Raw genomic sequence first — 13,238 nt, forward strand, 5'->3', positions numbered from 1 at the left:
AACTGTCTCATCTGAAGTATATAACTTCTAGAAGGGTTTCCTTTAGTTTACTATACTTTATAAGTTTCATAAACATTTCTGCTGTTATGCAGCTAAGTACAGGTATCGAAGTGGTTCAACTCACAGTGACTTTTCTCTGGAATTCTAGGTGTTTCAAGTCCATCTCCTGTGTGAAGAGTGTTAGTTTCTGGAGGTGGTGGTCCGTCTGGTCACGCATGTGGGCTGATACCTCCACCTCTGTACCCTGTACACAGTAACATGCAACCCAGTTACCTCTACACAGAAGACTAAACACTTCTACAGCTACAATTGTGAAAGTTTAACAGTAAGTTTTTTTGTCTAACTTTCAAGTTTTGTAGAAGGCAAACTGGACTTCCTCAAATGTTAATGGTTTAAATATTTTATATTTCAAGTGGAAAGAATTCCCTATACTTGTTTAAAATATCAGTGCAATTTCTTGGTTATTTTATATTGCATGTTTCAGCCAATATTCAGAGAACATCTTTTTGAATAGGTTTAAGGTTCATTATACATTTTGCTAGATTAGTCATGGACTTTTATTGTACATGGAAAACAGTTACATGTACCTTGTGAATGAAAATGTATCCTTTTATGTTTGTATATTGAAATGTTAATCTGTTCAATGGCATACATATTAAAGCTGCACTCTCACAAATATACCATTTTACATCTTTTTTATTTTTTGTCTGAGAAAGGGCAATTTTTTGCGTAGAAATCTGCAACCCAATGATATAAGATTGCTGAAAAAAAAATCAGATCACAGATTTTCATATTTCCGATTGAAAAGTAGTTTTATGTCTTAAACCGTTACTAACGGTTTAAGAAAAATGCATAAAACATCAATTTTTGAACTTCAATATAAAAATCTGCGATATAATTTTTGTAAGCAGTCTTATAATTAGTTTCCATGGATTTTGGCAAAAATTGGCTCGTCCAAGACAAAAAATAAAATAGTTGTCAAAACGTTCAATCTGTGAGAGTGCAGCTTTAATGTCAGGAAAATGAACAAAGTAAATTTTCAAGAAAAATTGTATTTAATCTATACTACCTGATACAAGCATCCTATTCCATTAAAACTGCATTCTTTAGGTCGTCTTCCACATGTTTCCATATGGGCATTCAGCTGCATAAATGAAATACATGTACATTCAGCAAGGTAACAGTTTAATTAACAATGTTTGACTTCTCAACAACAATGATTCATTAAGCTTGAAAGAACTAGAGCTGTCACAAGAGTGATGAATATCCCTTAATTCCACCTGGACACAAGAATGGCAAACTATTTCTTTGAAAAGAGGCCATAGCTCCAAGGTTATTGTACACTGCATTTCCACTTATCATGTTTAAACAATATATGTTGCTTATTTAAAATCCATTGAGTAATTTAGAAGTTACAATTCTGACAAGAAAACCTCACAAAGGGCAATAACTCTGTAGTTAACTTAAATAGAGTTATGGCTCTTACACACTGCACTTCTTATCATTGGCTTTACCATTGAGTGAAGTTTAATTCAATACCATCCAACATTTTTTAAGTTAAGCTCCGGAAAAGAAAAACTGACAAAGGGCAATACCCTAAAATAGATTAAGTATTAAGTTTAACAAGAAACGCTGCAATGCGACGAAACAAGGTTTTCAATAATTGACAGAAGGACTTCAGTCTGTGTCTGTTTTTCAATTTTTAGTAATAGTGACCATGACCCAAGGGACCCCAAACACAATCCCATGAAAGGTATCCATAAACTCTTCCTTAATACCAAGTTGGGTCAAGATATGTCAACCCTAACTAAAGTTATTCAGTTTCAACCATTTTTCTATTTTTAGTAACAGTGACCTAGACCTTGACTCTAGGAACCACAAACGACAAACGCAATCCCATGAAAGGTATGCATAACCTCTTCCTTTATACCAAGTAGGGTCAAAATATGTCAACCCTTACTAAAGTTATTCAGTTTCAACTGTTTTTCTATTTTTAGCAACAGTGACCTTAAGAAGAAAAAGTAACTAAGGGCTATAACTCTGTTACCTGCTGGAACGGATTTATTGTTTTTGTAGTACACTGCACTTCCTCTCATTGTGCTTTACCATTTTGTAGTTTAATTAAATTCAATCCAGTAATTTTCATTTTATGCTCCTGACAAGAAAAATTGCCACAGACCTATTGACCAATCACAGAGTGACTCCAATATGCTCCCACAAACTTTATTTGTCAGGGGGTATAATTACACACATACTGCAGCTAAGTATCAACAAAATAACATATTCATGAGGCAAATGTAACCATTTACAGCTAAATAAATCACTGTTTCCAACACAATATAATGAAATGTTGACGGTAGAGGATCGAAAACTATAAATACTATACAATAATAATGTTGAAGTGGTCGGTAAACCATGTAGAAAAAAAACATGTAGAAAAAAAATATGTGATATCATCAGTATTATCAATAAATAGATACATGTAATACATGTTATTTATGGAAATTAAAAAAAAAACTGATAAAAAAAATACTGAATCCATAACTTTAATGAATGAAGTATTACCTGTTGTCTTTTCAATCGCTTTGCACCACATTTGTATGGGCAGTCAAGTGGAACCTCCTCACACTGCTTTTGTAGGTGTTCCTGAAACAATATGCCTTATCCTAGATTGTATTTACTTGTAAAAATGTTATCAATAAAAACAGGTCACTTTGAGATATCCATGTAAGTGTAAATTTTTAACTTGGAATACCAGACATATCTAAAAATATACACTAGAAATCCGAGCTTACTATATTTGTATATTTCTTTACCTAATACCAGTATTTGTTTCATTTTGAAAGAATTGTTGCTGCATTTATTTGCTTTCAGCCAAAAGAGATCAAATGTGCATGTATATCAGAGGTATGTTTATAAAAACAGTTCTATTTATACATCATTACCTTGAATTCAACAAAAAATAGATATAATCTATAACCTTTAATGTGTACATTAGAGATGGATTCATTGAACTTGTCCAAGTTGTTCTACGTACAACCTTAACTAACAAAGTAACAGTCATGTTTAAAATCTCTGTCTGTGTATTTTTATGTAAAATATATCATTAATTTTAATTCATACTTGTTTAACAAAAAACAGAGGATAAACTCACCTGTGTGTATTTCAGAGGTACATCTATGGCACAGTATTTGCAGGGAAAGGGCCTGAATTCACAATCCTTGTTGGCGTGTCTCTCCACACTGTTGTGGGGCAGCTTTTCTGTGCAGCCCCTGTGTTCATGGGGGCAGGAGACAGGCCTGTACTCACAGGACTCCGCATGTCTCTGGAATGAGCAGGTAATACAGCTCAAATTTTTCTTTTATTCATAAAATTTGAAGACAGGGCAATGATGGTTACTAATTAGTTCCAACTGTATAAAATATCAACACTAATAACAGAATTACTCATTCCAATTGTATAAAAATTAGGGATGCAAACGAATGGCAAAATTGATATTCGAATATTCGGTAATTCTTTCGATCGAATATTCGAATATTCGAATACCAAAATGAACCTTTAAGAATTGTAGTAAACTAGTATTCACTAACGTAATAGCCGGGGCCCTGTTACCCTTCTGTGTCGTATACGGTACACGCGACGGACCACAAATTGTTCCACAAATTAGCCTCTGAATTTCCCTATTTTTAAGATATATATCCCAAGAAAAAGCGATATATCTTTATAAAAAAACCCGAATTATACCAATTCCTCTGCGTTCATTTTTGTAAACAATGCAAAATAAGATCAGGTAATTGCGTATTTTCCCGGATTTGCATCCTCGTTCTGGGATTGATGTTTACGAACTATAATTATAGAGAACGACACCATGGCAAAACGTCGATTTTGACTGATGTATTGTACAACAATACAGGACATATATCCTTAAACGTTAAACCATACAGTTAATTTGTACGCAAGAGCGATATATCGAAAACCTGGAAAACAGTTTAAAGCACATAACTAGCACATGTCCTTCATATCATCAAGGTGATTTTAGCAATATCGCCAAGCTTGATTAGCAGTGAAGACAAAACGTTGGTATAAAGGCCGATCTCTTAAACCCTAATTGGCATGGCCATTTAAATGTACCCAAAATAATTAGAATGTGTTTGATGTCACTTGTTTAACAACCAGTAAATGTAAAATTACGGGGACTGTTTATAGTTCCCGACGATATATCCGATATGACGCGTGTATAGTGTCATCAAGTTCACACCTCTGGCATTAGGGGTCCATCGTTGTAAAAACAAGACAGACGAAGATGACAGTTGTAGGCAAAAAGTTAATTAATTTATTAATTCAACAAAAACATCGAATATTCGAATACCTATTTTGACATTCGAATACCAAACGTTCGATCGAATATTCGAATATTCGTTTGCATCCCTAATAAAAATAATATGCTTTTAATTATAAACCTCAAAAACAATATGGGCCGCTAAGGTCTATAAGTGTTGCATAATTTCATTCTTGTCATAAATATTTGTTCAGAATTGATAAGAAGCAAAACAAATAAATATGTGTAAAATTATTACTTACTAAAATTTGAAATATAAGATCATTTCATTTACAATTTGTAGGTACATAATGAATTAGTTGATGTTCTTACATCCAGTTCGATCCATTTGACTTGCTTCACACATCCGAGCTGATTGTTATTGCAGTAAACAAGTAAGTTTCTGACTTCCCGACGTCCTCCTGGGTCTGGTGTTATCTATGTTAATGTACTAAGACTTTTATATTCATTACAAGAAGGCAAGTGTTAATTGTACTACATTAAAAATGTTACTAAACTAAGCATTTTTGCGATACCAGAATCAGTTCACTATGACAAGATGGCCCTTTATTTTCACCTGAGTTCTGGGTGAACAAAGAAACATCTCTGTGCAAGCATTTTCATAAGGGACAGTGGTTTCTGACAACAAAGTAACAATATTTTAATGTTCGCGCTCCTACTAGCATTTCTGTGAAATTAAAATCTGGCCTGCAGAGAAGTTTTCTAAATAGTCATATAGTGAAAACTCGCCCTGTCCCCTGCAGACCAAGTCTTTTAACAAGCCAACATTGCTTGAATGAATTTGATACTTGGGCATCTTAGAAACAAATCCCAAAGTCTACATATACTACTGGTATAAAGCCATATAGTGAAAACTAACCCTGCCCTCGTCATTAAAGTTTTAATTAACCAACATGGCTTGATTGAATTTGATAAAGGGCCAACGGAACATTTCTATTAAATTATTTTGAAATCTGGCCAAATGTTTATGAGAAGTTTGGAAGGAATTTGGTAAAGTTTTCCTTTTGGTTGCCATGGCAACCAGAGTTGTACATGCAACACTTTTATTTAAGCAATCTGAAATTTAGTTGCAATTGGTCTAGTATTTAAGGCATAGAATTTGTGTGAAGGAAAATGCTGACGACGATTACGATGGACTTCAGATCTTCTAACCGACCACTATCAAAACAGCTCATCCTTAAGCACTTTGTGCTTGAGGTAAGCTTAAAAATCACTGTGCATGCATGTCTATGAGGACATTATAATAATAATAATGGTCTAAACCATTAGTCACAGTGTTATACTTTTAGTACATTAAATTGAGCGAAATAAATATTTTTGGTAAAATTTAAATATGCTCCTTACATCTTTCCTATAAAGATCTTCACAATCGACTTCACCAGCTGGACATTTCACAGGCTCTTCCTTTCCTTCAAACAATTTGGGTGCACATTCTTCACATATTCGGTGGCCGCAACTTGTTTGCATTGAATTTCGAACAACATGGCGACATATATAGCACTGATGTTTCGAATCAAGGCGAACAAATTGAGGAATGTCTCCCGGTGTTACAATGGACGATATTGACATATTAAGATAATGTTACAATTATCAACCCCCTTTTCCTCCTAACGACGATGTCATGACCTCTAGTGACATTTATCGAATTTCCATGCTGAAAAAAAAAGTTATCACGTTTAAGGGTATTATCCTTAAAATAAAAAATGTATAAAACTATAATGGGTTCTGCTATTTTGTTGGCACTTTAGTTCAGTTTACTTCACCACCTCAAAAGGAAAATTTCATAAAAAGATAAAAATGTCAGTTGAAATACATAATGTTAATCACATACAAACACAATTATCGTAAAGTGGACCAGGCAAATATTTATGTGAAAAGACGAAGCTTTTCAACCAAAGACGAAGCATTAAAAGAAAAGACGAAGCTTATTTTTTTGTATCTATTGGTTTGTAGGTGCACTTTTAGGTGTATTATTCAAATAATAAGTGCTTTTTCTTAGCTGAAGAATTTTTTCTATTAAAAATTCTGCATTTCATCTCAATTATTCATGTTTAAGTTAAGGATTTCTTTTATCAGCAGTAATTTAATTGTTTCAGTTTATCCATGTGTAAATCTACGATAACATAAAAAAATATTCAGTCATTCATCAAATTCATACTTTCTATTCCTGATTGAATGAAGTATTCAATCTCTTGATGATGACTGAAATATGGAAAAAAATGGGTTGAATCCAAATATAAATTAATATGTGGATGAATGATTGATTGATTGATTTATTTATTTATTGATAGCAAATGAATGAATGAATGAATAAACAAGAGATGTTTGTCAAACATTATGCCCCCTGAGCGCCAAGTTGCCAGAAATATTTGGACAATTGAATGAAATATGCATGGACTGAAATGACAGCTGATTTGTCATTGGATGCATATGAGGCAGGTCATCTACTGGTCATACCTAATCTTCATGTCAAGTTTGATGACCATAGGTCCGGGAATTGTTGAGTTATCACTCGGACAAGCTTTGGTCTTCCAACAGACCGACCGACATGTGCAAAGCAATTATATAACCCCTCTGCTTCGAAGGGGGGCATAATTAAACTAGATGTTCACTGAAAACTGATACTTCAACTCATGCATTTAGTGACATATAAATTTCTACTGTCTACTATATAAGAAAATAAAATATGGACAATCAGAAAACCTTTTTTCAGCTTACAGTCACACTGACCTTGACCTTTGACCCACTGACCTCAAAATCAATAGGGTTCATCTGCTGGTCATGACCAATAAGCCTACCTAGTATGAGGTCCCTGGGTCAAAGCGTTCTCAAGTTATTGATCGGAAACCGTTTTTCATGTTAAGGTCACACTGACCTTGACCTTTGACCTCAAAATCAATAGGGTTCATCTGCTGGTCATGACCAATACACCTACCAAGTATGAGGTTCCTGGGTCAAAGCGTTCTCAAGTTATTGATCGGAAACCGTTTTTCATGTAAAGGTCACACTGACCTTGACCTTTGACCCACTGACCTCAAAATCAATAGGGTTCATCTGCTGGTCATGACCAATAAGCCTACCTAGTATGAGGTCCCTGGGTCAAAGCGTTCTCAAGTTATTGATCGGAAACCGTTTTTCATGTAAAGGTCACACTGACCTTGACCTTTGACCCACTGACCTCAAAATCAATAGGGTTCATCTGCTGGTCATGACCAATACACCTACCACGTATGAGGTTCCTGGGTCAAAGCGTTCTCAAGTTATTGATCGGAAACCGTTTTTCATGTAAAGGTCACACTGACCTTGACCTTTGACCCACTGACCTCAAAATCAATAGGGTTCATCTGCTGGTGATGACCAATACACATACCAAGTATGAGGTCCCTCGGTCAAAGCGTTCTCAAGTTATTGATCGGAAACCATTTGGTATTCCGACCGACCGACCGACCGACAGACAGACCGACCGACCGACCGACATGTGCAAAACAATATACCCCACTTTTTTCAAAAGGGGGCATAATAAATGAATGAATGAATAAATGATGAATGCATGTGAATTTTTGATGGATTTACTGATTTATTGATTGATTGCCTGGTGGATTGATTGATTGGTTGGTTGATTGATTAGTGATTGAATGAATAATGAATGAATGAATGAATAAATGAATGAAGATTTGAATAAATAATTGACTGAAGGAATGAATAAACAAGAGATGTTTGTCAAACATTATGCCCCCCCCCCCCCCTAGGCGCCATGTTGTCAGGATTATATGGACAATTGAATAAAATATGCATGGACCGAAATGACAGCTGATTTGTCGCTAACATTGTATGCCGTTGAGACAGTTTTAAGATTATGACCTCAAAATCCATAGTAGTCATCAGCTGATCACCAAAAATCTAAATGTTAAGTTTGAGGGCCATGGGTGCAGGCATTGACAAGTTATCACACAGACAAGCATTTTTCATTCAAGGTCACTGTGACCTTGACCTTTGATCCAATGACCCCTTAAATCATAAGGGGTCATCTACAGGTCAGACACAACTCCAAGTCAAGTTTGAGGGCCATGGGTGCAGGCATTGTCCAATTATCACTTGAAACATTTTCGCATTTAAGGTCACTGTGAACCTGACCTTTGACCCAATGACTCCTAAAATCAATAAGAGTCATCTCCTGGTCAGGCCCAACTTACATGTCAAGTTTGATGATCATAGATTCGGCATTGTTGAGATATCACTGGGAGAAGATTTGTTAACTTTTTTGCGTTAAAGGTTACTGTGACCTTGACCTGATGACCCCCAAAGTCAACAGGGGTCATCTACTGGTCAGGCCCAACCTCCAAGTCAAGTTTGAGGGCCATGGGCACAGGCATTGTTGAGTTATCACTCGGGCAACCTTTTATCGTTCAAAGTCACTGTTACCTTGACCTTTGGCCCAATGACCCCTAAAATAAATATGGGCCATCTACTGGTCAGGCCCAACCTCCAATTCAAGTTTGATGGCCGTGGGTGCAGGCATTGTCGAGTTATCACTCAGACAACCTTTTACCATTCAAGGTCACTGTGACCTTGACCTTTGGCCCGATGACCCCCAAAAACAATAGGGGTCATCTACTGGTCAGCCCCAACCTCAAAGTCAAGTTTGAGGGCCATAGGTGCAGGCATTGTCGAGTAATGACACGGACAACCTTTTACCATTCAAGGTCACTGTGACCTTGATCTTTGGCCCGATGACACCCAAAAACAATAGGGCTCATCTACTGGTCAGGCCCAACCTCCAAGTCAAGTTTGAGGGCCATGGGTGTAGGCATTGTCGAGTTATCACATGGACAACCTTTTACCATTCAAGGTCACTGTGACCTTGACCTTTGGCCCGATGACCCCCAAAAACAATAGGGTTCATTTACTGGTCAGCCCCAACCTCAAATTCAAGTTTGAGGGCCATAGGTGCAGGCATTGTCGAGTAATGACACGGACAACCTTTTACCATTCAAGGTCACTGTGACCTTGACCTTTGGCCCGATGACACCCAAAAACAATAGGGCTCATCTACTGGTCAGGCCCAACCTCCAAGTCAAGTTTGAGGGCCATGGGTGTAGGCATTGTCGAGTTATCACATGGACAACCTTTTACCATTCAAGGTCACTGTGACCTTGACCTTTGGCCCAATGACCCCCAAAAACAATAGGATTCATCTTCTGGTCAGGCCCAACCTCCAAGTCAATTATGAGGGCCATGGGTGCAGGCATTGTTGAGTTATCACTCGGACAACCTTTTACCATTCAATGTCACTATGACCTTGATCTTTGACCCGATGAGCCCCAAAAACAATAGGGGTCAGCTACTGGTCAGGCCCAACCTCCAAGTTAAGAATGAGGGCCAAGGGTGCAGGCATTGTCGAGTTATCACTCGGACAACTTTTTACCATTCAATGTCACTGTGACCTTGACCTTTGGCCCGATGACCCCCAAAAACATTAGGGGTCATCTAATGGTCAGGCCCAACTTCCATATCAAGTTTGATGACCATAGGTCTAGGCATTGTTCAGTTATCACTCGGACAAGCTTTAAAAATATTTTACCATTAAAAGTCACTGTGACCTTGACCTTTGACCCGATGAGCCCTAAAATCAAAAGGGGTCATCTACTGGTCAGGCCCAACCTTCATGTCAAGTTTGATGACCATACGTCCAGGAATTGTTGAGTTATCACTCGGACAAGCTTTGGTCTACCGACGGACCGACCGACATGCCTGTGCAAAGCAATATACCCCTCTTCTTCGAAGGGGGGCATAATAAATTAATAAAATAAATTGATTATTTTATTTACTTAATTAGTTACATTAAAATGAATGGATGAATAAATGAATTATCAAGTAATGATTAAAAAAAATTAAAAAGGATATTTTTAATTAATCAATGCAATAAATCATAATTTTATAATATTATGCAAAATAATACACTTACCAAATAAACAGTTATTAATTGCATGTAACTGAATATTCACAGTATTCATATTACTTTAATTTCTATACATGTTATTATCATAGATCTTAATGCTTTGTTCATAAGCCATTCCCATGATAAGCCATATATGTACAACAACCAATCAGAATCTCAGAACCAAATTTGAAATAGAGGCAACCATTTTGTTGGGTTCTCAGCAGGAAGGGTTGGATGTTTTTAAACAAATTAATGAATTTACACAAATAACAACCATTGATAATTAAAGGGATAAATTAAATAAATTTATGATATAACTATCATAAGATCAGATGAACATGGACTATCATTTGGAATATGACAATCCAATTATTTGATGTTTTGTAAAAGATGACATGCAATACTGGTGAGTTCTTATAATATTATGATCTTATACTTATTTTAGTTGTTTATCAATTACTTTATAACCTCAATGATTACTTTCTTTAAAACTATGCCACTCTTTAACATGTTGGACTTGTATTTCAAAATGATATCCAGCTCATAAAAACACAATGAAATTTATAAGATGTAGTTTTAAAACTCATTGATTTCTTGTTTTTACCCTTATATGGATTTATTAGAATATCTATCAAAATTTGCAGAATGTTTTTCCATTAAATGTACATCTGATAAGAATCAGTGTTGTTTTCCAAGGGGTTATAAAACTGCCATCCGCCTGATGGCCTACCAGCTATTGGAAATTGGATTGATCAATTATTTAAAGTGTTAATTAATAATCTGGTAGTTCACACTGTGTAATAACTAATTACAGAGCTGTTAGGAACCTCTAAATTTAACAAAATGGCAACATAAGGCAAAGTATGGAAAAAGTCATTTACCTATGTAGTTGACAAATTAAAAAAAATAGTTTACAATTTAGGAATCATACTATAAAAAGGTTGTTATAATTGCCTCTACACCAACTAATGGTGTAAATAATTAGAAGATCTAAACAAAAATAATAATATTAAGTATTAATATTGATTTTAAACATTTAGGTCTGGGGAATAGCGGGGACTTTCGGTCCAGCCAACCCCGCCGGGCAAATCCACCGCATTCACCCGGCACTGCGGGGCCACCTGGAAGGTTAAAACACGGTTCATTTACCCGGCTATCCTCGGACCTGAGGGGAGGGGGTTGGGGGGGGGGGCGTGGTTACAATTGACTGGTGCATAAATACAGAATGTTTCTAAAAAATTTACAAGTCCTTCTATTTTTTATCTGTTTTAAACAATTATGATTATATGAAAACTGTGACATTTAAGAATTTAAAAAAATAACTCACGAAAACATGTTCAATGGTTGTTCCGTAAGTCGTGTGTTCGTGTATTTTAATATAAGTTTTGCACTCAAAATCCGATTTAGTTATTATTTAACACTAAATTTTGAGTACAAAACAATAAATTACTTAAAACACACTTAAATAATTATTGCCTTCGACGCTGTGAAACTCTTGTTGTTTACTGAATATAATCCATTGACTATGACACCGATTTTCACTTAAAACGTGTATTTTACATTACAAATACTGAAAGTAACCTGAAACTTAATACCGGAAATGAATAACAACGGTGCGTCCTGCAAAATATTCCCGACAAAAAAGACTGTCAACAAATATCGGCTATTTTGCGGTTACCCGGACCTTATTTTGTCCTGACACGAGGAAAGTTTGCTCGCGAAGAATGTAAAGCATGGAATTACCTTCAAAAAGGCGAGGTCGACGTTGCAGGTTTAAATTCTAAGTAAAAGAATTTCAGAAAATAGAGGAAATTTAGAAGTCAACAAAAAATATAAATATGCGCGGCCAAATAGTATGTGCGGGCGCAAAAAAAAAGGTTTTTTTTTTTTTTTTCGTTTTTCGAATTTTAGGTGCGGCAAATCCGACGAACAAATGATCAATTTGTTGTGGCCTAATGATGTTTTTTTAATTCTTTATTGGGGAAGTTTTGCAATAAAAGTAATGAGAGTAAACTTGATTGCTATATATGTGATCTATCTTTATCAAAATCTATGTTTTTGTTAAGATTTAAATAACATCAGAAGTTGTTAGGGGGGGGAAGACATCAGTTTTGAGGGCAAATACTGAAAACAAGAGATGTCATAAGACAGCGAGCTCGACTTAACCGCTTTGACTTAGAAGTGATTACGATAACAATTTGTAATATTACCAAGTTTGGTCTATTTATGTCAAACCTAACTAAAATTATTCAATACATAAGGTGACTTTGATGCTGCCTTCCCACCACCCGAAATATGACACAAGTCATTCAAATAACTTGATTTCCCATTATGAAAATGTGGTAAAAAAAAAAAAAATTAATAAAAAAATTCAAGGGCCGTATAGTATAGCCCTCCTTGTTTTCCCTTGGTACAAAACTGGTTAAGAATGTAAAAATGTGCCTGTCAAAAGAAATAAAAAAAACTTTAAAAAATGCAAGGGACATAATTTGTATTTAGAGTTAAAATGGAGTTATGTTTCTTGTTGTAAGATGGTCGTAAATAATTTTGAATTTTATTAAGTGCATTGAATGAAAGGTATAGAAGTTTTTTTTATTAAAATCCCAACTTGACATTAACTTTCACTTGCCTAAAACTTTAACCTAAGTCAATCAGGGGCCATAACTTGTATTAAGGATATGGAATTATGTAACCTCATTGGGTGATAGTCCTGAACAATAGTGTGAAGTTTTAAGTCAATTGAATGAAGGGTATAGAAGTTATTAATAAATACCCCGACCTGCCCTAAAACTTTAACCTAAGTTTCATAGTCAATCAGGGACCATAATTTGTATAAAACATAATATGGAGTTATCTAACCTCATTATGTGATGGCTCTGAACATCTGTGTGAAGTATTAAGTCAATTGAATGAATGGTATTTGAGTCTTAAGTGAAAATCCCAACTTGCCCTAAAACT

General features: G+C 35.5%; 1 protein-coding gene across 7 annotated transcripts in view; it reads right to left on the bottom strand.

Annotated features, from left to right (window-relative positions):
- Positions 1-13,238, bottom strand: part of LOC128208806 (TNF receptor-associated factor 3-like) — a 65,469-nt gene that overhangs the window by 21,423 nt on the left and 30,808 nt on the right. For 5 of the 7 annotated variants that reach the window (XM_052912423.1, XM_052912422.1, XM_052912425.1 and 2 more), the window contains 6 exons: positions 5,684-5,993; positions 4,652-4,756; positions 3,155-3,325; positions 2,566-2,646; positions 1,070-1,144; positions 125-244 (listed from right to left, as the gene is read on the bottom strand). In XM_052912423.1, coding sequence (XP_052768383.1) covers positions 125-244; positions 1,070-1,144; positions 2,566-2,646; positions 3,155-3,325; positions 4,652-4,756; positions 5,684-5,908 — 777 coding nt within the window. In that variant the 5' untranslated portion in view covers positions 5,909-5,993. Of the gene's footprint in view, positions 1-124; positions 245-1,069; positions 1,145-2,565; positions 2,647-3,154; positions 3,326-4,651; positions 4,757-5,683; positions 5,994-6,497; positions 8,067-11,607; positions 13,052-13,238 lie in introns of those variants that run through there. The other 2 variants (XM_052912427.1, XM_052912428.1) reach the window with 2 other exon arrangements.

This window comes from Mya arenaria, chromosome 11 (assembly GCF_026914265.1).
Source record: "Mya arenaria isolate MELC-2E11 chromosome 11, ASM2691426v1".
Taxonomy (NCBI): domain Eukaryota; kingdom Metazoa; phylum Mollusca; class Bivalvia; order Myida; family Myidae; genus Mya; species Mya arenaria.